Raw genomic sequence first — 23599 nt, 5'->3', positions numbered from 1 at the left:
AGGCCTCAGCCATGTCCTCCAATCAGAAACTCTGCCACATGCAGCTTTGTGGGTTTCTTCTCATGCCACCTGTACCTTCAACGAGCACTATTTGTTTTTTTTGCGGTTGGCTACAGCATTGCGGCCCTTCCTGGGATATCTCAGAAGTCAAATGATAGATGATGTCAGAGACAGGAGAGGAGTATTTATGGCCCCTACATCATGTATGAAACCTCATCCTGCAGACACTCACCCCATTCTCCTCCTAGTCATCACGCTTTGGTGGCGGTGGGCAGGTGGTGGTGGTGAGAGTGAATTCTAGCTTCTCATTCCCCAAAACCAGCCCACAACCCACTGTCACCATGGATTGAGGGTATCAAAAATATCTCCCAAGTACTCTGTCCTGACCCCTCCCAGCCACCTCTGAGGCACCTAAACTAAGGTCTGAGTCTAGTCACAGAGCAGTTTGAAACATCTGGGCTATAGAAGAACACAAGATTATCTCCCCACTACAGGGTTCAAATGACATCCCCTTAAGTCACTTGAGGGGGCTTTTCAGTAAGTGAATGTATTGAGGATCCTGACTTCACCTCTATTTCCCCAAAGTTAATTTAGCCTGAAGGTATGGAAACATCCAACCTGCTACCTCTATGCTCTTAAGTTAATAAAGATGTAAACTACCGTTGTTGATCACATTTTTATTTCTATTTTTCATCACATATTCTTGTCCATTCTTGGCTCACTTGGAGATGGTGGTAAACTTAGAGGCAGAGGGAGATATTCCTGACTGTTACTTGACACTTCCTTGACAAAAGTCATTTGCAGTTTCTGGGCCTTCTTGCTGTGACTGTATGCCCTGTTGGTTACTTTGTCACATGTAACAAAAGCAGTGGAAATACTCATAGTTCTTAGTATTTTTGTTATGACTATATGACCAGCACATGCAGGAACACAAACTGCTTTTTCTATAGGTATTATATTGGTCTAGATCATTGTTTTTAACAAGAACTGAAGAGATAAAATCCTAGAACTCACAAATCTGTTTTAGTAGGTCACAGGAAACATGCAAATCATAGAAACCACTATCAACCAAGAGCAGCTATATTGAAAAGAGCAAGAATTTATCTTCTAAAGATGTCAACTGAACAAATCCATCACAGATAATCACAGATAATCCATCGTCAGAGTACCCTCAGTCTGTTAGTAAACCTTGTCTGTCCCCTTGTCTGGACAGCAATATTCTCCGGCCATGTGTTTCCCATGTTTTCATTTGGTTGAGCATTGCCAACCACCGAGGGACAGAGAGTTTCTTAGAACAAACCTAACTTTCAGCTTCAATGGTCTAACTCCCAACTCAGCTGCTGACCTTCAGTGTACAAATAAACAAGAATCTTAAACTTCTCATGGCCTGGTACTTCCCTCTTCATTCAGGAAGCAGGAACTGTTTTTATTTCATTGGTTTACGGAGGAATTGAGTGTCTCCTCATCCCTGTCCCAGGTCACCTTGAGTTGATCACAGCCAGGAATTCTATGTGATCCTGATTGGTCAATAGGCACACAAGAGACAGGAGCTTTTCCCCAAGTCTGCTCACAGGGCTATACTCCTCTTTTAAGACTGAGAATTTCAAAAACCACGAACCCGGTGCCACAGGTAGGTATGGGGTTCTCAAACTCAAGGAAAAGCATCTTTCCTAACTCTCTTCACGTGCATAAAAAATTCTAAGGTGTATTTACCCAGATTCCCAATTTTCTATCTGCATGGACCAGGTGCAAACAAAGTGACAAGGAAAAACCGTTTGACTTGAGTGTTGTGTGGTTATTTTTCATTCTCCCCCAGATCCACTCTGAGCCTCAGGAAGTAGACATCTGTGGGCTACATCACCGAGACTCCCCACTGCTCCCTCTGCTTTTGGGTCCAGTCACTTGGAGGCACTGGCAGATCAGAGTGGGAGCAGGAGGTTAGGGTGCTTTTCTGCTCCTGCCCTCCTCCTGCATTGCCGATGTTCCAGTGGTAACTGCAGCCTTTGACCTTCAATTCTCAGCTCCAGCTCTTAACAGGGCTCAGGTGGTATTATTTATTCTATAAACCTCAAGCGTAGGGCTAAAAGCTCCCACTCCACTGCTGCTAAGGCATTGGGCGCCTCACCGCCCCTGTGGGTTCTCTTATCTCTGCCTGCACCCTGTATATATCCTCATCCCTTATACAGACTCTTCAGAATCTTAGCCGAGTGTGCCACCTGTTCCCCGTGATAGAAATAAGCCAAACATTTGAATCCTGGCTCTGCCACTACCTACCTCTGCAGGGCTGGAGTCAACGGTGTCTAGTGTGAAGATATAAATGTAGAGTGCTCCTAGTCAGCCCGAGCAGAATTCCTGGGCCTTGACCTTCCCCATCCCAGAGTGACCCCAAGGAACGAGCAACAAGATCCTGGAGTCAGGAAGTTCCATACGTGGGAGAGGACCCAGCAGCACTGGGGTGAGTACGACCTGTTTTCCTATTGAAATCTTAGACCCTTCCGGTCCCTGCCCAGAGACTACACTAGGTGACAGTTGGGGAAATTTTCCTGTTTCTGATCAAGCAAGGATCTGTCTTCTAAGGAAAATCCTAAGGCCCTTCTTGCTTAGCACAAAAACCAAGTCTTATGCAGGATAGATGGTCACAACTTATTGAAATCTAGAAAGGATACCTAGACTGCACTGAGTGTTGTGTTGTTATTGGTTACCATTGGTAACATAGCAGACACTGTAACATAAATATAACTGATTTATATCCATTTAAACCTCGCAGACCCCAGAGGCCTTATTATTCCTATTTTATAGTTGAGGAAATCAAGACTTAGAAATTTACCAAGGCCACAGCATGAGATCCTGACCCTACAGTCTGCTGAATTCCAGAAAGCGCCAGGGGCCGACTCAGATGACCCAACGTTCCCTGTGGGACCTTAGGAACATTCCTCCCAAGTGTAGTGTCTACATTGCAATTGTGCTGTTGATGGTGATTCCTTTTCTTTCTTCCTTTTAAAAAAATTATGATAAAATAAACATAACATTTATGTTTACATAACATAAAATTTACCGTCTTATTTCATTCATAATGTTGTGCAACCATTACCACCATCCATCCCAGAATTCTTTTCATCTTGTGAAACTGAGACTCTGTATCTGTTAAACTATAACTCCTCATTAATCCCTCACCCCAGCACCTGGCAACCACCATTCTGCTTTTTGTCTCTGTGATTTTGTCTAAGTAACATCCCCTGAAAGTTACAAGCCTTCAATAGACTCAAGAGTTCCAACTCAGTTAGCTCATTCTGATTCTCTCAGTGCCAGTTTTGTCCAGGTGGGGAGACAGATTCCTGATGCTTCTTACTCCATCATCTTCTCAGAATCTCAACAGCGTTTTCTTTTAACAAAACTTCTTTCTCAGGAGTGCGACCTATCATAAACAAGGCCCTTCTTACTAAGGACGTCTCTTCCACAGAAGACCATTTCGCATTCCCTTTCGTTAAAAAGCTCTAGTTAATGAAATTCTAAACTGATCCTGAATCTGTGATGCCACTGAAACCAGGACCCATGGTCACATAAAATCTCATTATGAAACCGTGGCACGTGGTCACATAAAACCTCATTATATTTCCTCCACCATTGCCACCAGCCCCGTTAGTATTTATCCCAGGGAAATGAAGTTCTGTTGTGCTCGGTTCACGTAAATTATCACTGGCAGAGGAGAATAGATTTCTAGACATAGAGATCCACAAGTTAAAGAAGCCCAGATTCATTAGACACGGGGGATGTACAGGGTGTGTCTAACTCACTCTCAAGGTTGCATAAGCAAAATTTCAAAATTAATCCTACTCTGCAGAACTCAATGTAATGTATAATGTTCCTGGCTAAGAAAGAAGAACTGTATCATTCTTTTTTTTTTTTTTTTCAGATATTTACCCTTACTTACTCTTATATCTCCGCCTTCTCCTTCTGCAGGAAACTTTATTTCCTACTTCTGCACACCAAGTTCCTACCTCCAGATCTGTTGGGCTCAGTTGCTGAGAAGCCTGACACACCAGTGCCACTTAGAAGAAGCCATCCACCGGTGAGTGGTGGGTACTCTTTTTCCATTACTTTATGAAACATGGACTCAGAGCATCGCAACTCTGGACGTGTAGGGACTGGGAGCCCCCTGAGGGTCTGCACAGCCCAGGAACTTGGCAATGATAAAGGTGGAAGAAAGGGGTGGAGGGTGGTGTCTGCACCAGAATTATTAGAGAGACCCTGATGACAGTGAGGAAGTGCAGAGCAGGGTGAGACCACCCTTCAGGACTCAGGTGAGAGCAGAGAATGTGTGAAAAAGGGAGAATCAAGAACGTTAAGACAATCTGGTCTTTCAACTCCTGCTCCTCTCTGTCCCTCCCAACTCCCAAAGACTTAAAAGAGCTGGAAATTTCTACCCAGAATTTTCTCCCCTCCTAGTGCCGGCCCTGAACCAAAATGTGCCTCTTGCCTCAATCCAGGAGGTCCACAGAGGCTGAAGTGAGGAATTTCTTTTTCTGAGAGGAAGCTTTTAATTAATTCTGGATGATGTAGCCTGCCACTTGAAAGTGACACCTAGCCCAATGCATTTGAGCCACCTTGCTAAGTGCCTGCTGTGGTAGGAGCTAAATGTGCCGGAGTGAGATAGGTAACAAAGAGGGGTGGCTGGCATTTGAGAGGCCAGTGCAGCTGAACAACAAAGGGCTGAGCAAACGCAGTAGAAGTGGTTGGGGCAATTCACCCCCTGGCACTCCATCCTCACCCCCCAATCTGAGTCACCAGAGCAAGGGTCTGGGCTGTATATTTTTAACTGACAGACTTCCTGTGTGATACTGAAGCTGAACATTTAAGTACCACTTCTCCAGTCCACACTTTCCCTACAGATGGGGAGAGTAGCCCTGGTTAATTACAGAACAGCCCTAGAGCTTGCTGCAAAGAAGGGGCTGCGGATGCCCAATATATTTCTTTTTATAAAGTCTCCCACTGGATCACGTGGGAGTCTAGTCCACAGCAGAGCATTTTGCTTCTCAGCAGCTTGCAGCCTGCTAGTTCTCTGTGATTCACTTATTCAATTAATATTTATTTAGTAGCTGCTCTGTCCTGGGTTGGGTTCTGGGATACCATGATACCTCATTGCAAGACTAAGATCTCTGCCCTCGTGGAGCTTATATTCTGCTGTAAGTGTGTGTGTGGGTGTGTGTGTGTGTGCACTTGCGCTTGCATGGGTGGGGCACACTCTTGTGGGTGAGTGTGGATTTTAAGGCTAAATGCCAAAGTAGTTTTGTTAAAGCCTTAGAAGACTACTTAAGAAATCCATTACCTGTTCTCTTATATCTACCTTTGCTCTCAGAACCTGGAGATGGGAGCCCCTGAGGACCTTTGAAATTGAATAGCTGAGTGCTCAAATTCCAGCTCAGCCAGTACTTGCTTTGTGAGTTTGGGAAAGTTATTTGTAAAATGTAGAAATACTTATCTCTCAAATTTTTTGCAAAGATTAAATTAATTAATGTATGCAAAGTATTTAGCATGGCACCTGAAGCTCAAGGAGCACTCAGTGAATGACTCTAGTTATAATTCTTTAGGCGGATACGCTTGTTTTCTTCCGAGCTTCATCAGAGGTCTTAGTTGCTGCAGATCTCAAGAATCTGGCTCAATGATGTGAAATGTAAGATCTGTGAAATGTATCAATCACCAGAGAAGTTCAAGAATGTATACATAGATGAAAAGATAAGGTGTGTGCATATAGACAAATTCATAGTCATTACCAGAAAGAAAGGAAAAAAAGAATATTCTTGAGAATCAAGCCTGATGATGTTTGCTGTCATTCTTATTATAAAGAGTTTCATGCATTCTTTCAATAACATGTATTGGTGCCTCCATTAGCCTGGTGCTGTCATAAGACCTAGAGAGAGAAACATGATCTCGTCCTTAACCTCGAGAAGAACACACTGTGTAGAAGATAACGTAATAAGTGCTCATTTAGAGACATGGGCAGTGGTAGGAGATGAAAAGAGTGATTCGATAGAGGATGCAAGTTAGGCTTCACAGAGAGGAAGAATGTGAGCAGGAGGTGTTGGGGGATGCATAGGAGCTCACCAGCCATTTCCGGCAGAGGGCAAGCATATGCAATACCATTGAAGCATGGAGGACATGGTGCGTTTAGGGGAAATGGAAAGAAAATGGCTGTGGCTGTAGCACAGGACCTGGGATTTGAGAAATGATGAGAGGTGAAACTGGGAGGAAGTGGGTTTGGGAAGAGGTTTTGCCTTTGAAGTCTCACCTCACACACATCGTGGGGCTCCTGGAGGTTTGGAGCTGACAAGTGCGTGATCCAATTTCAGTGGTAGGGAGGACAGAGTGAAAGGGAGCATGGCTAGGAAGGAGCCACGAGGAAATGAGAGACCACAGCAAAGCCAGAAGTGAGAAGTGCATGAGGCAAGGAAGTGGTGGTTGGAAGAGGCACAGAGGGCATGCATCGCAGAGCAGTTTCTCAAGTCAAAGCCATCTAACATCACAGTGACAATACAGAGCAGTCCTCTGCCCCAGGTGCTGCTGCGTTCTTGTCTCCATTTATCTCCATGGCAACTCAGCCGAGTTAATATTTTAATGTCAAGAAACTGATAGTTGAAGAAGTAATGAGCCCCAAATTACACAACTTGTAAGTTGGAGGCAGGATTCAAATCTAGGTTTGTTGGGCTCCCAAGGCCTGGCTCTTAATCTTCTGAAGAGGATTTGACCAGGATAATGTCAAATCCTGCTTCTTAGGTAATGGAGTAAGTGACAATAGCCAAGACAAGGAATCCACAGGTTGAAGCAAGTTTCTGGGGGTGTTGAGTTGGGGGTAGATTGAATTTGAGGTACCTGTATTATACCCTCTTTGACCACTGCTGTACCTCTAGTGCCTAAAACACAGTTTGGCTCATAGTAGGTGCTTTATAAATATTGGTTAAATGAATAAATCCATGGGGAGATGTGCAGTAGGCAATGGAAACTTCGCCTCTGGGGTGTAGGAGTTGAAAGGTGGGACCGAAAGACAGAGCTTTGGGAAGCGCTAGCGTTCAGAGTACTTAGAACCCTGAGATTAGATGACTCGATTCAGGAAGCTGTCTGGAGCAAGAATGAAGAAGAAGAAGATAAAGAGGTGGGAGCCAAGGATGGTGCCTGGGGGCTCTTACAGCATGGGCAGGGGGAGGAGACCCCAAAGAACAAAATTCGTAAGAAGTGGTGAGACAGGAGCTAACCTCCTGGAAGTCAAAAGAGTTTTAAATGGAAGAAGTTATCAGAAGGATCAAAGGCTCGTGAAGCATGAAACTGGGTTTGTCTCTGCAACTTCAGCGGGAGATATTTTGGCAGGATGATGGAAACAGAAAGTTGAGAAGGGTGTCAGAACCCTTTTGGGTGCAGGTAACAAAAAACAAAACTCATAGTGCAGGTTTAAACACAGGGATTATTTTTCTCAGATAACAGGAAGTCAGAAGATGGGCAGCTCAAGGGTGAGCTTGGGACTTGTTGATGAAACTCTGCTTAGTTTTGCTCCTATTCTCTGGATCTTTCATGCAGGGTGCCAAGCACCAAGCCCATACAAGACAAGGTACAAAAGCAGAAGGGTCCAGCCGGCGTTTCTCTTGCATCTCTCTTATCAGAGCAGAGCATTTCCAGAAGGCCCCTAGCAGAGTCTCTTTCTAGATTATCATCCAGGAATGTGCCCCATGTAGAGGAGATAGAGAAAGTGAGTGACCAGCCTTACGTTAAGAGTGGGGCTTTCTGGGAAGGCCAAGAGAATTGGCAGATGGTCTGCTCCTAGAAATCAAGAGAAGCGATAAACTAGCACATATGCTTTCAAGGAGATGTCTGCAAAGCAAAGACAAAGTGGAGGATATTTTTAAGGTCAGTAATTGCAGCAGTTATGTTGTGTGTTAGCATCGTGTTCTCTGTTTACAGGACGGAGGAAGATGGGTGACAATGACACGTTGCCCCAGCTCAGCCACCACATGCTGTCCACATCTCATTCTCTGCTTGCAACGAATTTCCAGGGGAACGAGGAAGACCCCAGCACTACTTACGACTACGGGGACAGTGCACCCTGTGAAAAAGACGACGTGAAGCTCATCGCAGCCAGGCTCCTGCCCCCGCTCTACTCGCTGGTGTTCATCTTCGGATTTGTGGGCAACATGCTGGTTGTCCTCATCCTGATAAACTGCAAGAAGCTGAAGAGCATGACTGACATTTACCTGCTCAACCTGGCCATCTCCGACCTGCTTTTCCTTATCACCATCCCATTCTGGGCTTACTATGCGGCAAATGAGTGGCTCTTAGGAAACGTGATGTGTAAGTTATTCACAGGGATGTATCACATCGGTTATTTTGGCGGAATCTTCTTCATCATCCTCTTGACGATCGATAGGTACCTGGCTATCGTCCATGCTGTGTTTGCTTTAAAGGCCAGGACAGTCACCTTTGGGGGGGTGACCAGTGGGGTCACCTGGGTGGTGGCTGTGTTCGCCTCTCTTCCGGGAATCATCTTCACCAAATCCCAAGAAGAAGGGGTTACTTACTCCTGTGGCCCTTACTTTCCAGTCGGATGGAAGAATTTCTATACATTAATGAGGACCGTTTTGGGCCTGGTCCTGCCACTGCTTGTCATGGTCATCTGCTACTCAGGAATCCTGAAGACCCTGCTTCGCTGCCGGAACGAGAGGAAGAAACACAAGGCCGTGAGGCTCATCTTCACCATCATGATCGTTTACTTTCTTTTCTGGGCTCCCTACAACATCGTCCTTCTCCTGGACACCTTCCAGGAATTCTTCAATGTGAGCACCTGTAAGACCACCAGTCAGCTGGACCAAGCCATGCAGGTGACGGAGACCCTCGGCATGACACACTGCTGCATCAACCCCGTCATCTACGCCTTCGTCGGGGAGAAGTTCAGACGGTATCTCTCCGTGTTTTTCCGAAAGCACATCGCCAAACACCTCTGCAAACAATGCCCCATTTTCTATCGGGAGACAACCGACCGAGTGAGTTCAGCATATACCCCTTCCACTGGGGAGCAGGAAGTCTCGGCTGGTTTCTAAATGAACAGTAGTTTGCTTGATAGTTTTTAAGGGAGATGGCAATCTATACTTGATAATAAGCCCCAGGGATTTACTGAAGAATAGGGGCTTGGGAGTCTCTTAAGCAAGTGCCCAGAAACCTCAGGGTTGCACGTACCAACAGAGATGTATGTACCAACATGTACTCCAGGAATATTGCAGAACAACTGTGGGTAGAGACTGACTCTCTAGCAAGCTCATCTTGGTTCCTGGAAAATGCCACAGGGCCTTGTGCTTACGCTCTTTTCCCAGTCTTCACTATTTCTTCTGTCACTCTCTGATTTTATCAGTCTCTTTCATCACGCCCCCGGCTGGAGGCGGGAGGAGAAGGAGACAGGCTTGGGCGAATGTGAGTGGGGTTGGGCCTTGTCTAGAGAGGAGGGGGTCGTGAGCATGGCTGAGCCTGGATGGGGATGAAGATAAGGGGTTTGCTCCTTCCGCCAGGCAGTCGTTCTGTCCCTTAGCCCCGCCCCCGCCCCCCCCCCACACACACACGCATTTATTTTGAAGGCTTTCCCAGGTCCTGGAGAGCTTGGGAGCTGTAATTACTTTCTGACAGCTTTGCTTGGGTCCCATGATCCTTCTCTGTGTAAGTGCATGACACATTTTTGCTTTATTGTGGTTTATCTATGCCACCTACACACCCTACATTTGAAAGCTATTAAATCGATGGCTGTATTGTTCCCATGCTTCTTAGGCCACATGCCACTAGAAAAATTTTTGTTTACAAAATCTATAGTGAGATGAAAAAACTAAAGCCCTTGTTTGGGTCTTTCTGGGGAAAGGGGAGGGATGGAGGCAGTGACGAGGGGCAAGGGTGGGGCCCAACGGGTGCCCCCGGGGGGTGGCGGGGCCATAGCAAGAGTCAGACCACCCCTGGACTGTTTCTAGAAACAGCTAAGGGAGAGGCCAGGAAGGACGCCTCGGCGCCTCTAAAGGCCTCATGTATCGGATCTGACTGAGTTGTTTCCTTGTAGTCTTTCCCAGCCTTCTTGCTGCCCTGCCTCATCTGTTTCTCCAAAGCTTTTATCACATAACTCCTGCCTATAGAATTACCCTACTTCAAAATCCAGCTGTCGAGGTCCAGGAAAGTAGACTTGGGGAGAATGTGAAGGAAACTGCAGTAAGAACCCCTTAGTGAACACACTGGAGTGTGTCCTCAGGGCAGAGAAGTGGCCTGGAGACAGGACAGAGACCCTGCCCTGGAAATCATACACCAGCCTGTGTATCTATGTGTCCAAATGACCAGGAAGGGCGGGCCTAAATGAAGAAGACTCTAGGTGGGTTGGATAAAAACGTCTTCCAAACTGCCTTCCAGGGCCTCACTTTTGGATACATAAATGAGTTCAGATGTTGTTGTTTTTTTTTAAGTAAAAGTAAAATTAAAGTAAAAATAAAATTAAAGTAAAAATAAAACTGCAACTTTCAGATGTGCCAAAGTATCATTTTAAGAGCTACTATTATGCCAAACCTGAAAATATGGTATTAGTCGTAGAGACAATTCTGGTTTTGAGCTTAAAATCTTGCAGCATTTTTAGGAGACTACTGATTCACATAAATAGCTGTTGATCAGTCACTTGGAGGTCTGATCTCTGGACTTACTGATTTATGGTGATGTAGCATCGAAAGGATACCACGTCAATCACAGCACATACTCCACAACTGTCATTTCAACCGTGTCTTTATTGTCTCAGACCTGCTGCCAAAAATCTTTTTTTACACCATTAAGTCCATGAAGTCATGGATTTAATCATATGAGAATGTTTCACCTGCAGGGCCTTGCAGGTGTCCTTACTGTGTTTCAAATTGTCCCGTTTGGCCAGTGGGAACACCTGAATCAAGCTGACTTCTGATCAAAGCCTTTAAACCCTATTTGTAAAGGAGGGGAGTTGGTTCCTTAAGTAAGCAAAGACTTCTGTCTTGGTTGAGCCAAGATAAGAACGTGCATACACGTTACCCAGTGCATGTCCGGACTGATGCAAGCAAGAAACACAGGATTTCTGAACCCAGTAACTTGGAAGCTGAAAGAGTATGGCTTTACTTTCTTGCTTCATGGCTAGAGAAGGTTCAGAAAGACATGTGTGTGTTGAGAGTGGGGTGGGGGCTCATGCTTCACCTGCAGGTATTTGTGTTATCCTCATGAATGCATTACATTTTCTCTTGATGATGAAATGTAAATATTGTTTTTTAAAAAACTATGATTTGGAAAATGAATCGATGTTCTATATGGCTTGTCTTTTTCTTTTAACTGTCTGATTAGCAACTCCCCATTTCCTCCTTTCCCCAACTTCTGGCAACCACCCTTCAATCCTTTTCCTCTGTGAGTTTGACTATTTTAAATATGTCACGTAAGTGCAATCATGCAGTACTTGTCCTTCTGTCACTGGCATGTTTTACTTAGTACAGTGTTTTCTAGCTTCATCCATGCTGCCACATATCACTGGATTTTCTACTTTTTTGAGGCTGAATAATAGTCCATTCCGTGCATTTATCACATTTGCTTTATTCATTTATCAACACGCGTAACATATCATTTGTATGAGATGAATAAGTTCTAAATATCTACTTTACAACATTGTGCCTATAGATAACAACACAGTATTGTACACTTAGAACTCTGTGAAGAGGGTAGGTCTCATGTCAAGTGTTCTTACCACAATGAAAATAAATAAATAAAAAGGAACAAAAAATCCTGCCTGCTTTATTACACTGTGATGTAATAGATTGTCTTACTGTTCATGACTTTTGATTCCTTCCCCTGTGTGATTGCATGCCTGTCCTTGGCATGTGACTTGCAATGTGTCCTACTAGTGGGACACCCCACCCATTCACAGGTGGCTCAGCCAATGGAAAGTGAGCAGAAGTGACACCCACCTCCTCCACATAGTGTGTTCAAGGTGGTTGGGCTGTCGCTGCTTAGCCTCAGGAAGGCCCACCCCAAACCACGACCCCTTCAGCCCAGGTGTCCTGGTGAGCGGACGAGAAGATGCAGAGAGCAGAGCCAGGGCCCCACCCACATGTCCCAGGAGCAAAAGGTCTGTTTTCAGCCCCTGAGTTGTGGGGATTGTTTGCTAAGAAGCACAAAAGCTAATTAGTATATATGGTACATAGTGACTGCATAAATAAAATCTGGCAAAGCATCCATGTTTTTCCATCATGGAATTCAATGTGACACACACACCTGAGGACATGTCTACCAGGTACCAGATGGGTCAGGTACATCCAGATGGATATGCTAATGCCCGTGCCCTTAGACCTCCAAGTCCAGGCACTGGTGGTGGGGGCAGGGGTAGAGTGGGGTGTTTGTAAATCACGGTGCACAGTGCAGAGCACAGAAAGAGAGCCACCTGTAAAATTTTTTTGAGAGCCCCAAGGAAAGCGTGGCTAACTCAATGAAAGTCCTGCATCAGAGTAATAGTAGCTCAGTAAGATTTTCTCTCCACCAAAGAAACTGCAACTTAAACGTTGCCAACCATCTCCATTTCTAGAAGTGGATACCTCAAGTCTCCTTTCTTTCAGGGAGAACATTTGAGTGGGCTGTTTGAGTAAAGCCAGTGTGAGGAAGGATCGTCCTTCCTGGGAACGGGTGTCGTGAAGACGTTTAGTGGAGTTGGGGGCTTCACATAGCCCACCCCATGCTGCCCTCCTTATCTGGGACGCTTAAAGCAGCTGAGGTAATATGAGTGTGTCTCAGAGAGAGATCCTGCAGCCTCCTGGGAATAAGCCATCAGAACCTCACCTTTCCACTTTTGCTTTTCCCCATTACTAAAATTTCCCTGACAAACCGAAATGGCCACAGGTGAGATTAGCCAGCAGCAAAGGCGACCGAGGGCCACGAAGGGGAAAGCGGTCATGAAAGAAGAGGCATCGGGTGGTGAGCTAACCTCTGCAAGGCCGCCCATTCATTTAGGGGAGGGCTGCCCTGGGTGTGTTGAGTGACTGAGGTTGGAAACTTCTTCAGACTTCGCCACCTCAGCACCATGTTTGAGCTTGACCTTGGGCACTCTCGTATCCTTGAGACATTTTTGGTGTCTCACTGCCACGCCCTTCTCCGCTATCACCTCTCTTTAGTCTCTTCTCCCCCACCCCCCGCCCCCCTCAGCTGACCGGCTGCTTTCGGATGCCCCACCCAGGAATGAGGTGCTGGCTTCCCCTTCTTGCAAGCCCCCATTCCTCTCAGAGCCCCCTCCCTCGGTGCCTCGGGCCTCCCCCCGCCATCAACTCACCCACTTTTACAGCCCTGTTCTGTCCCGACTTGTCTCCTTACACTGGACAGGGGTGATAGGAGTTAACATGATGACTGGGGACACAGGGCTCATTCTGTCACTCTTATTAACCCCAGGGGAAGGTGTGTGACCCCAGTGTCAGTGGTTTTCTTAGAACTGAAGGGTACTTAACACCTTTTTGCTCTTAGCCTCAGGTCTTAATTGCCAGTTCTGGGGCAACAGGAAAAGTCCCACATAATATCCTGTTATGCACAGTTGAATATAGAGTGGCAGGTGCGATCTGACCCAGTGAAGACCACAGTGTGCCTGTTCCATGCCTTAGTTGGTACATTAGACCTCTGTTTCCACACCTAGGATTGCATTGGCCCCGTGTCTGGGCACTGATCTGAAAGAAATATCCAAAATGCAGGCTTCCCAGTGGAGTTAAGGGGTTTCCACCATGTCTGGACATCTAGCAAAGTGATGAGGTAGACAGCCTGCAAGTGTCTGCTTGTTTTGATGATTTGCACAGGGCTTGGGGGACGTGGTGCACGGGCTGGGAAGGGGGTTGTCCTGCAAAGGGCCTAGAGGACAGAGACAGCGGGAATGGAGAGGACGGAACGGTGAACCTCCCAGCCCCACTCGCCAGGATGAGTGTCCGAGACAGAAGGTGAAGCGTGCTGGGAGTCATAGCACCCCAGCGTCACTGGTGAGGCACACAGGTGACCAAGTGTGACATTGATCGGGTGAGGGGCATTCTTCAAAGACCATAACGGCTCTCTGCCTCTCCTGGAGAAGGTGGCTTTGGAGACACTGGGAGCATTCTCCTTAGTGGGGATATCAAAACACTGACAGCAACACTCAGAACATGCCGTCCATATTAGTGAACAATGGAAAAAGCCCAACTATCTAATAATAGGCTCTATCGAGTATAGTTTTGGCATCTTGTTGAACAAAAGGCAGACATGTGATTCCACTGAGATGAAATTAAAGAACAGCACACCTAATCCATGATGATGGAAGTCAGAGTGGCCTTTACCTCTGGGCAGGGCACGAAGGCACCTTCTGGGGTGGGGTGATGGGGACATTCCCTATCATCTCGATCGGGGTGGTGGTTACTCGGGGTGGTGGTTACATGGTACATACATAGCAAAACTTCACCAAGCTGTACAGCTAGGATTAGTGTGCTTCGCCACATGTAAATTATACCTCAATAAAAACCACAGTTCAAGAACTATATTTATAAAAAATTCATAAAGAATAACGTGAGGAAATGCCTGTGATGCAAGCTTTGGCAAAAAAAAAAAGTGCACAGAACTGGTATATGAGTGAGAACAATCAATCCAAAAGTCTGCATAAGAAAAGGTCTGAATTGAAACACATCTTATGTTAAGAGGGATGTTTTCAGATTGTGAGGCTATGCCTAATTTTTTCCTACTTTTATTTTTCTGTTTTCCCTAACTTCATTCAATGAGCATGTGTTGGTTTTATAATTAACATTTGTTTTAAAAACTAAAAGATGCATTCGCTATTTTTACAGACTATCTCACTGCTGAGTGACATTGAAGTCTGCTTGAGCCCCAAGTCTGTTCATGTGAGCTGCTATGTGGCAGGGTTTCAGCTCACTGTGCTCATGCAGTTGACCTTTTGAGCCCAAGGAGAGGATTGGACGTTCTTTCCATCCTGCTGATGAAGCTCTGAGTATATGGTCCAGAGACAGCAGGGGTAAGGAGGGTGAAGCAACCCTTGGAACTTGAGTGCAATGACTAGATGCCAAGCAGCTGGTTAAGGGCTGGTCAGTGCCCCAACAGGAGGGCTGGGACAAGACACCCTCCAATATGGGCATCAAGTCTAGAGTGACAAACCAGTCCAAAGATCATTTCTGGTGGGGAGTCTGAATGCCATACATATGAGAACGAGAGCACTGCAGAATGGGAGGGACAGAATAAAAAGAAAATCAGAGACCAGGAAACTAAGTCACTGCGTTATAAACTTATAGTTTGTTGTCATGATTTTTGTACCCAGAACAATGTTTCATTGATGAAATGCTGAAGAAGTTCCCATGGGTCCTCACTTCCTGTTCATCCTTGGGACAAATCCCTATCCCAAGAGGTGACCTGAACTCACCTCCGGACCCAGAAACCTGAGAGGGGGTAGGTAACGCACCCTGCTAACCTGTGCTTCCTTATTTCAGCCTGTGGATCCAATATGTTTTTCAAAATTAACGTGACCATGGCGTCATTTTAGTATTTAAGGGAGGAACGGCCTTTGGGACCCCCAGGCCTGGCACATCACTTGAAAGAAGAGGACATGGAAGCTCAGAGAGGAAAAGGAATATCTTGCCGAGAGAATACAGCCAGGCAGCAAGCAGCACAGTCTGGGTGACTGCCTCTCCCACTGCTCCACACTGCCCTCTGGGGGTGAGCACGCCGACCGGTGCTCGACCCCCTCCCTCCCATGGTGGACACAGGACACAGGGCAAAACCCCTGCTCTGCGTGATTGGACAGTCACTGTCTCATACAGAAAGGGAATGTTTATCCAGCAGTATCTCAGGGTTCTACACAGTGCATTATCAACAAACACAAGGCTGCTCTTCCAAGAACCAAAACTATATGTTACCTATTTTATTAATTTATTTTATTAATTTACTCTATTAATTTATTTGCTGCCCATTTTGTGAACTCTTTCTAAAGCATACTTTTTATTTCACTGCTTAAATAGTACAGTGGACAGATAGCTGCAAAAGGCTCTACCCTTGCTATATCATTTGATCTTTTCTTCTGGCACGTAGTAGGTACTATGTGAGTGATAGACATTGACATCATTTTTCTTTCTTTTTTTTTTTTTGGTGGGAGAACTTTTTTTTTTTAATTTATTGGGTTGACAATTGTTAGTAAAATTACATAGATTTCAGGTGTACTATTCTGTATTACCTCATCTATAAATCCCGTTGTGTGTTCACCACCCAGAGTCAGTTCTCCTTCCATCACCATATATTTGATCCCCCTTACCCTCATCTCCCACCCCCCACCCCCCTTACCCTCTGGTAACCACTAAACTATTGTCTGTGTCTATGAGTTTTTGTTTCTCATTTGTTTGTCTTGTTCTTTTGTTGGTTTTGGTTCATATACCACATATCAGTGAAATCATATGGTTCTCTGCTTTTTCTATCTGACTTATTTCGCTTAGCATCATACTCTCAAGATCCATCCATGTTGTCACAAATGTTCCTATATCATCTTTTCTTACCGCCGAATAGTATTCCATTGTGTATATGTACCACAACTTTTTTATCCATTCATCTATCAAAGGACATTTTGGTTGTTTCCATGTCTTGGCCACCGTAAACAAAGCTGCAATGAACATTGGAGCACACGTGTCTTTATGGATAAATGTTTTCAGATTTTTTGACATCATTTTTCTAAGCCCTGCTGAAAAACTACAGGCCACATAGAATTTTTCCCTCCTCTAATCCCTCTTTTAAAAAATTCCCATCCTGTGCTCAGTTCGGCAGCACATATATTAAAAAAATAGTTGCCTCCTTTGGCAGCCATTAGCTTGTTCTCTATATCTGTGGGTCTGTATATTATTTGATCTTGACCACAGGCCTATAAGGTAGGTTTGTGTTGGGGGGTGGGGGTTTGCCCCCATTTCACAGATAAGAAAACTAAGGCCTGGAGACTTTCAGTAACTTGTTCAAATCAAATAGTAAAGAGTGAAGCTGGGGTTTAAATCCAGCTGCATGTCTGCAGAGTCCAGTTCTTAATCATAGCCTCCTGAATTGCACATACAGGATAAACTTGAACATTTTCTTCATAGTTCGCTCTCGTGGTTAGGATTACCGCTAATTGGGCTCTGTTGTAACATAAACATATGTCCCTATGTGGGGTGGTTCTTGATTGCTGGGCTATTTCTGTGCTTTGCTGGCTTCCCTGGCAGTCATCTCCTCCTATTCTCTAAGCAACAGCCATTAGCTTTACCCTTTCAGCTTCTAGTTTGCTAATACTAATCTTCTCTAGATAAGGACCCCAGGGAACCAATTTTCTTTGAATTTTATTAAACAAATCTCTCTAAGAAAGGATCAGTAAATGAGTGACTAAGAATTTGATATTCATTGAGTGTATATTCTGTGCTAGATTCTGGACGTAGGTGCCTCATGTAATCCTCCCAACAAACCCATGAAAAAACTAGTATTACTCAGCCCATTACACAGATGAGAAAGCTGAGGGTAGGGCCAGGCTTCAAGCTCAGGCTATCCGACTGAAGAGGACACTCGCTTAGCTCCTGTGTTAGGCTGCCTCCACAGGTTTAGGATCTCCTTTCCCTTAGATTACAAGCTAATGCTTCTTGGTTTAGAGCGGAGGAAATGGAAGCCCCTAGAGGGCACTCTTGTGGCTCAGGAGTGACTCCCTGCTCTGTTCTCAGCTCTGTTGTCAACACTTGAGGTTTTTAGATAAATAACCAACCATCAAGAAAGCTCGATTTGACTGTCTGTAGTATTGTCATATAATCCTGAACTTGACCCTATTCTTCTGGCATCTGTTGCTCATTCCATGTTGAAAATTTCTCAAAGCTCCAAATAGGCTGTATCCTTGCGGTAAGGAACTCTGCCATATATATATATATATATATATATATATATCTGGCATAGTACAAGCTCCCATCAATGGCTCCTGAATTGCATATATAGGATGAACTTAAACGTTTGCCTGCTGGTTTGGAGGGCTGCAAAATAGTGAATAAGTGAAAAATTCGTAATGACATGCCCCATTAGGGACCCAATCCTGAAAAATTTAGGCAACGTGTTTAGCTCACAGGTGAACCTATAGTTGAAACGCTTTAGAGAACCACTTGTTTTAGTTTACAGAGAAAATCCATACTGGATGGTGAATGAATGCGTGGAGTTGTGGTAAGCAAGGAGGGGTGGGCAGAAGGTGGGTGGAAGAGAGCACGGAGCTAATATGAAGTACTCGCCTGTCAGCTTCAAGTTGGTTTGAGTTGGCTTTCACTAGGACAAATAGTAAGAGAACCAGACTCTCCCGCCCTTTTAGTCTCACCACTGATAAGCTCTGTACAAATCATGTTTCTTGGCCACCAGTTTCTTTCAGTAAAATGAGGGCTTTTGACTAGATGCATGTTCTTCTCATTCAAATATCCTTCAATTCTTTCTGTTCCTAACAGACTCTGTGTAGTTGGATGAGCAGAGAACCCAAAGAAAACAGGGTAACCAGGGAAGCCCACAAACTTTCAGGCCAGAGGTCTATTTTAAGCTCAATTTAAATAAAAAAAAGAAGAAAAAGAACTGTTCTCTAATTTTTTGTTCTTCATTAAAACTCCGCCCCCACTGTGCATTTCTGTGCATTTCCTACTTTCATGCTGTCTCTATGCTTGATTTGCACAGCTCAGCTGACCAGAGGAGCTGAGACATCCGTCACCCCTGCAAGCAACTCATCCCGGTAAGTCACTTTTCAACCACTTTGGCTGTTAATTAGCTCAGCTTCTGTAATGAGTACAAGCCTTTACAGGAAATCCATAGGAGACATTAGGCAAACACCAGGTTCTCATAAAACTATCTTAAAGTACAATCTTTAAGATAAGGAAAAAGTTAGAATTTAGAATGAGTTTCTGACTGTGATAACATCAAAGATACAAAACATGATTGTGAATGAAAGATTTTGAAGGGGACAACATTATTTAAAAAAAAACAAAACCCACTTTTCAAAAGAAATATTTTCAGAGAGATAGTTCTTGGCCAAAATCTTGGTAGAGATTATCTTCTGGTAAGGAAAGCTAAAACCTCCCGGCACCATGCCCTCTGAACTGGTGCCCAACCAGAAGTTGTGTCTAAGTTTGGTTCTTTTGGATTTTTTTCCCCAGCATAGAGGAATCCTAAAAATTGTCCAAGTGGATATCAAATTATAAATATCAAATGAAGTCTCCCTATAATATATTAGTTCCTCAGCATATTTAGTGTATGATTCTTTTTCTGAATCAGAATTTAAAGGGGAAATTTTCTGGGTGCTTCTCCCAGCTGCCTAATCTTAGTCATGGGGAGCTTGAGACTCACAAGCATTAATTAGAGAGTCTGCTCAGTCCAAAGTGGGACTGAAACAGACCGGGAAAGCTGCTGGGTTGTGAAGGGACTGAGCTAACCCAGAAAGAATGGTGGTAGATGGCATGTTGTCCATTTGGCCATTTCTTGGGTATGTGGGGATCTCTTACTTATAGCAACCCAGGAATATAAACACAAACTTCAGAGGAAATGTGAGACTGGCAGTTTGGATTTTACAATTGGCTGTTGGCTCCTATGACTTTCTCGGGGGACCTGGACATCAACCCACTTCATTCTGACTCCATCGAGAAACCAGGTTGATGGTCCCACTTTAGTTCTGTCACCAAGGAGTGAGAGACAAGGTGGCATGGTGGATGAGAGTGCAGGCTGCCTGTGTTCAAAACCAGTTACTTCCCAGCTGTGTGCCTTTGGGTAAGTTGGTCATCCTCTCTGGGCTTTGAGGTCCTTAGCTGCAAAATGGGCACAGTAGCATGACCTGCCTCATTGAGTCACCTGGAGGATTAGTTGAATGAATGGACGTGAAGCTTAGAACAGCAGTCGGCCTGCAGTGTGCCCCTGGGAACTGTCGATTATCGTAGCACACTCGTGGTAAGGCTCGTGTTAGCTCACTCCAGGAGTGGCCGCTGCAGCACAGAGTGTAAGACAACATTGGGTGGACGGTGCCTGACTCAGTTTCTTGAAGTCATTATCAAAGCTTCATTCACTCCTGTGCCTAGGAAACACCAGATTTTATTTGGTGAGATGGGGCTTTCGTGAGTTTCCCCAACAGAGCAAGTGAGCTGGGAAGCTAGCAGCAAACCTTCCCTTGATTATAAAAGTTTATTGTTTAGCCAGAATATTGGAGCTCAGTTAAACGTAGAAATCTACGTGTCAATTTTAAGAAGCTATTCACTAACAAGACAGTTTGCATTCATAGCGGACCCATAAGGATATCCTAAGACTTTATCAAAAGATCACTGTTTCTTTATTCACAGGGTTGAACAAGATGGATTATCAAATGTCAACCCCGACCTATGACATTGATTACGACACATCAGAACCCTGCCAAAAAACCAATGTGAAGCTCATCGCAGCCAGGCTCCTGCCCCCGCTCTACTCGCTGGTGTTCATCTTCGGATTTGTGGGCAACATGCTGGTTGTCCTCATCCTGATAAACTGCAAGAAGCTGAAGAGCATGACTGACATTTACCTGCTCAACCTGGCCATCTCCGACCTGCTTTTCCTTATCACCATCCCATTCTGGGCTTACTATGCGGCAAATGAGTGGCTCTTAGGAAACGTGATGTGTAAGTTATTCACAGGGATGTATCACATCGGTTATTTTGGCGGAATCTTCTTCATCATCCTCTTGACGATCGATAGGTACCTGGCTATCGTCCATGCTGTGTTTGCTTTAAAGGCCAGGACAGTCACCTTTGGGGGGGTGACCAGTGGGGTCACCTGGGTGGTGGCTGTGTTCGCCTCTCTTCCGGGAATCATCTTCACCAAATCCCAAAAAGAGAGTCATCATTATACATGCAGCCCTCATTACCCACCTAGTCAGTATCATTTCTGGAAGAATTTCCAGACATTAAAGATGGTCATCTTGGGCCTGGTCCTGCCACTGCTTGTCATGGTCACCTGCTACTCAGGAATCCTGAAGACCCTGCTTCGCTGCCGGAACGAGAAGAAGAGGCACCGGGCCGTGAGGCTCATCTTCACCATCATGATCGTTTACTTTCTTTTCTGGGCTCCCTACAACATCGTCCTTCTCCTGAGTACCTTCCAGGTATTCTTTGGCCTGAATAACTGCCAAAGCTCTAACAGGCTGGACCAAGCCATGCAGGTGACGGAGACCCTCGGCATGACACACTGCTGTATCAACCCCGTCATCTATGCCTTCGTCGGGGAGAAGTTCAGAGACTACCTGGCAGGGTTCTTCCGAAAGCACATCGCCAGACGCCTCTGCAAACACTGTGCGATCTTCCAGCGAGAGGCTCCCGAGCGCGTAAACTCTGTATATACTCGATCCACTGGGGATCAGGAAATCTCCACTGGCTTGTGACCTGGACTCTGTTTTTATATACAGACTGAGCAGGGGAGCAGTTCTTTTTGAAAAGGAAGTTACTGTCATTGAGGGTCTAAGACCCCTCCATCTATGTGGCATCTGCTCTAAGTATAGGAGATAGTTCAAGACCATCAATTCTAGAACGCTGAATCAAAACATGTGGGTGAAATACCAACCTTCTCATCTCCCCTTCACATACACCAACTTCATGGCAAACTCTCCCTTCACTGCAAAATCTCATTATTAAAAAAAAAAAAAAAAAAAAAAATCCCCAGAGAACTGTTGGTTCTTGAGTTTGGTTACCTGACCAGGAATAACAAAGTGAATCGAGAAACATATTGTATAGTTGCTTACTACACAAGGCAACGTACAGTTTGTAAATGTGTTTAAAACAGGTGATTGTCTTGCCATGGGGAAGAGACATGACGTGATCTGTTAAAGAAGGACATCTTCCTTGTGTGATGTTCCTCTAAGGTGGGTTAATAAGTTCTACAGATGTTCAGGACCAGGTGAGAGCCGTTGGTCTGGAGAGAGCTAGGAAAGCTTCTCCAGGGGGAAGGGATCTGAAGGGGTGGGCTATGGGAGAAGAGGGAAGCTGAGCTTCAGGCTGCAGGTGCTGCGCGGGCAAAGACGTGCAGCTGGGTGGGGGAGGCCCTGGGAGGGAGGATGAGGCTGGATTATGAGGAACCTGGACAGCACTGCTCACCCAAGTCTGACAACAGAACAGGGGACCTCGGCCAGTGTTGCAGGAGGCTCATTCCGTACCCAAAGAATGACCTGGAAAGGTGAGCATTTAGGGCAAGGAGACCAGCAACAGAAAGGTCAGGACAAGGAGGCCTCCGCACAGGTTGAGGCACAGGGGATGGGAAGGAGGGGGTGCAGCGTCACAGCATTTAGTATGAGAGTCAGCAGAACTGGGAGAGGACTTAGACGGGAGGTGAGCGGTACAGAGTCAGAGACCCTAGGCTTCAAGTGTGCAGGTTGGAGATGCACGGGAGGAGGAAGAGGTTTAGGTGAGAAAGAGGAGGGGTAGGTGGCGGAGGAGGGGTTGGTTTTGTGAGCTTACACACATCCTGGGCTGTTTCTCATCTGTGCTCATCTCCCCATCCCAGCTCAATCGTGAGGCATCAGATTTGTGAATGCATGAGCCTGAGGTCCAGGAACACTTCTAGGTTAGATATGAGATCGAAATGAACATTGATGACATAGTTAATAAAAATCCAGAGTTTTATAAACACTGAGGCAAGATGTGAGGGAAGCCCAAGTGACTAAGTTTCTGTCTGCCTGGGGCACAACACTGTTTGAGTATCGTCTTTCGGATTTAACTATCAGTAGGCAAAAGGGAGAAGGAACATATTCATTTGGAAACAGGCTGCCCCCAACTTTATAACCCACAAAAAGTACAATTTACCAACCTCCCTGTTTCAGGCTAAGTGTGAGAGTGTGGGGGCCTTCAGATACTCCTTCCAGAAGCCTTTTCCAGACAAATGGAACCAAAACACTAAGGGAGTTATTCATTTCAAAGGGAGGGCTATGAATTTTTTTTTTTTTTTTTGCAGTTGCTACTTTTATTGTTTTGTACATGTCTGAGAATGTTTTGAATTTAGGGGTAGCTGAGACCATGGTGGCAAAGATTAGGTGAGGAAACATGAAGGAGTGAGAGTCACACAGGAGATTAAGGTGTCAGAATAATAAGAGGTGCTACTGATTTTTCTCAAACTCTGAAACCTGAAAGTTGAGGGTTGGGACGATCCCCAGTGTGAAGTGAGTGGAGTGCCTGTTTTTTGGCTCTTAAGGCTGTTGAAAATGTGTAAGTAGCATATGACCCTAGCCTCTGGATCAATTCAAAGACATTCTGATATCTTTGTGTGTATATGCATATATGTGACATTCTTATGTATATAGAAAGTTGTAAATTGATTCAAAGAAAATATGCATCTAATAAAAGCCACTCTGAAATAATTGATCACATTTTTGTTCTTTCAGTCAAGTGTACATTTAGAGATTAGCACACACAAAAAATTGTGAGATTAACACACACATTTTGTAAGTAGCTATTTGGGAAAATTTCACACACACACACCACATATTGAGAATTGTATTTCTTTTTAAATATTTTTAAAAGTTGACCCTCTATCTGGGTCAAATTGCCAGAATAATTTGTATTTTAAGATG

General features: G+C 45.0%; 2 protein-coding genes across 2 annotated transcripts; both read left to right on the top strand.

The window, feature by feature from the left end:
- Positions 1-2191: 2191 nt before the first annotated feature.
- LOC117036949 (C-C chemokine receptor type 2) lies at positions 2192-11776 on the top strand. Its single transcript, XM_033132545.1, has 3 exons — positions 2192-2455; positions 3961-4069; positions 7948-11776. Exon 3 carries the CDS (start codon positions 7959-7961, stop codon positions 9078-9080), a length of 1122 nt encoding a protein of 373 aa, XP_032988436.1. The 5' UTR covers positions 2192-2455; positions 3961-4069; positions 7948-7958; the 3' UTR covers positions 9081-11776.
- Positions 11777-18657: 6881 nt separating this feature from the next.
- CCR5 (C-C motif chemokine receptor 5) lies at positions 18658-23369 on the top strand. The gene is made up of 2 exons (XM_033132546.1): positions 18658-18760; positions 20352-23369. The coding sequence occupies exon 2, from the start codon at positions 20363-20365 to the stop codon at positions 21419-21421; it is 1059 nt and encodes a 352-aa protein (XP_032988437.1). The 5' UTR covers positions 18658-18760; positions 20352-20362; the 3' UTR covers positions 21422-23369.
- Positions 23370-23599: the final 230 nt, after the last annotated feature.

This window comes from Rhinolophus ferrumequinum, chromosome 17 (genome assembly GCF_004115265.2).
Source record: "Rhinolophus ferrumequinum isolate MPI-CBG mRhiFer1 chromosome 17, mRhiFer1_v1.p, whole genome shotgun sequence".
In the NCBI taxonomy this organism is placed as follows: domain Eukaryota; kingdom Metazoa; phylum Chordata; class Mammalia; order Chiroptera; family Rhinolophidae; genus Rhinolophus; species Rhinolophus ferrumequinum.
This window is presented reverse-complemented; position numbering and strand designations above follow the sequence as displayed.

Coding starts and splice junctions, on each gene's coding strand:
- LOC117036949 (XM_033132545.1), top strand. CDS start 7,959: ATGGGTGACAATGACACGTTGCCCCAGCTCAGCCACCACATGCTGTCC.
- CCR5 (XM_033132546.1), top strand. CDS start 20,363: ATGGATTATCAAATGTCAACCCCGACCTATGACATTGATTACGACACA.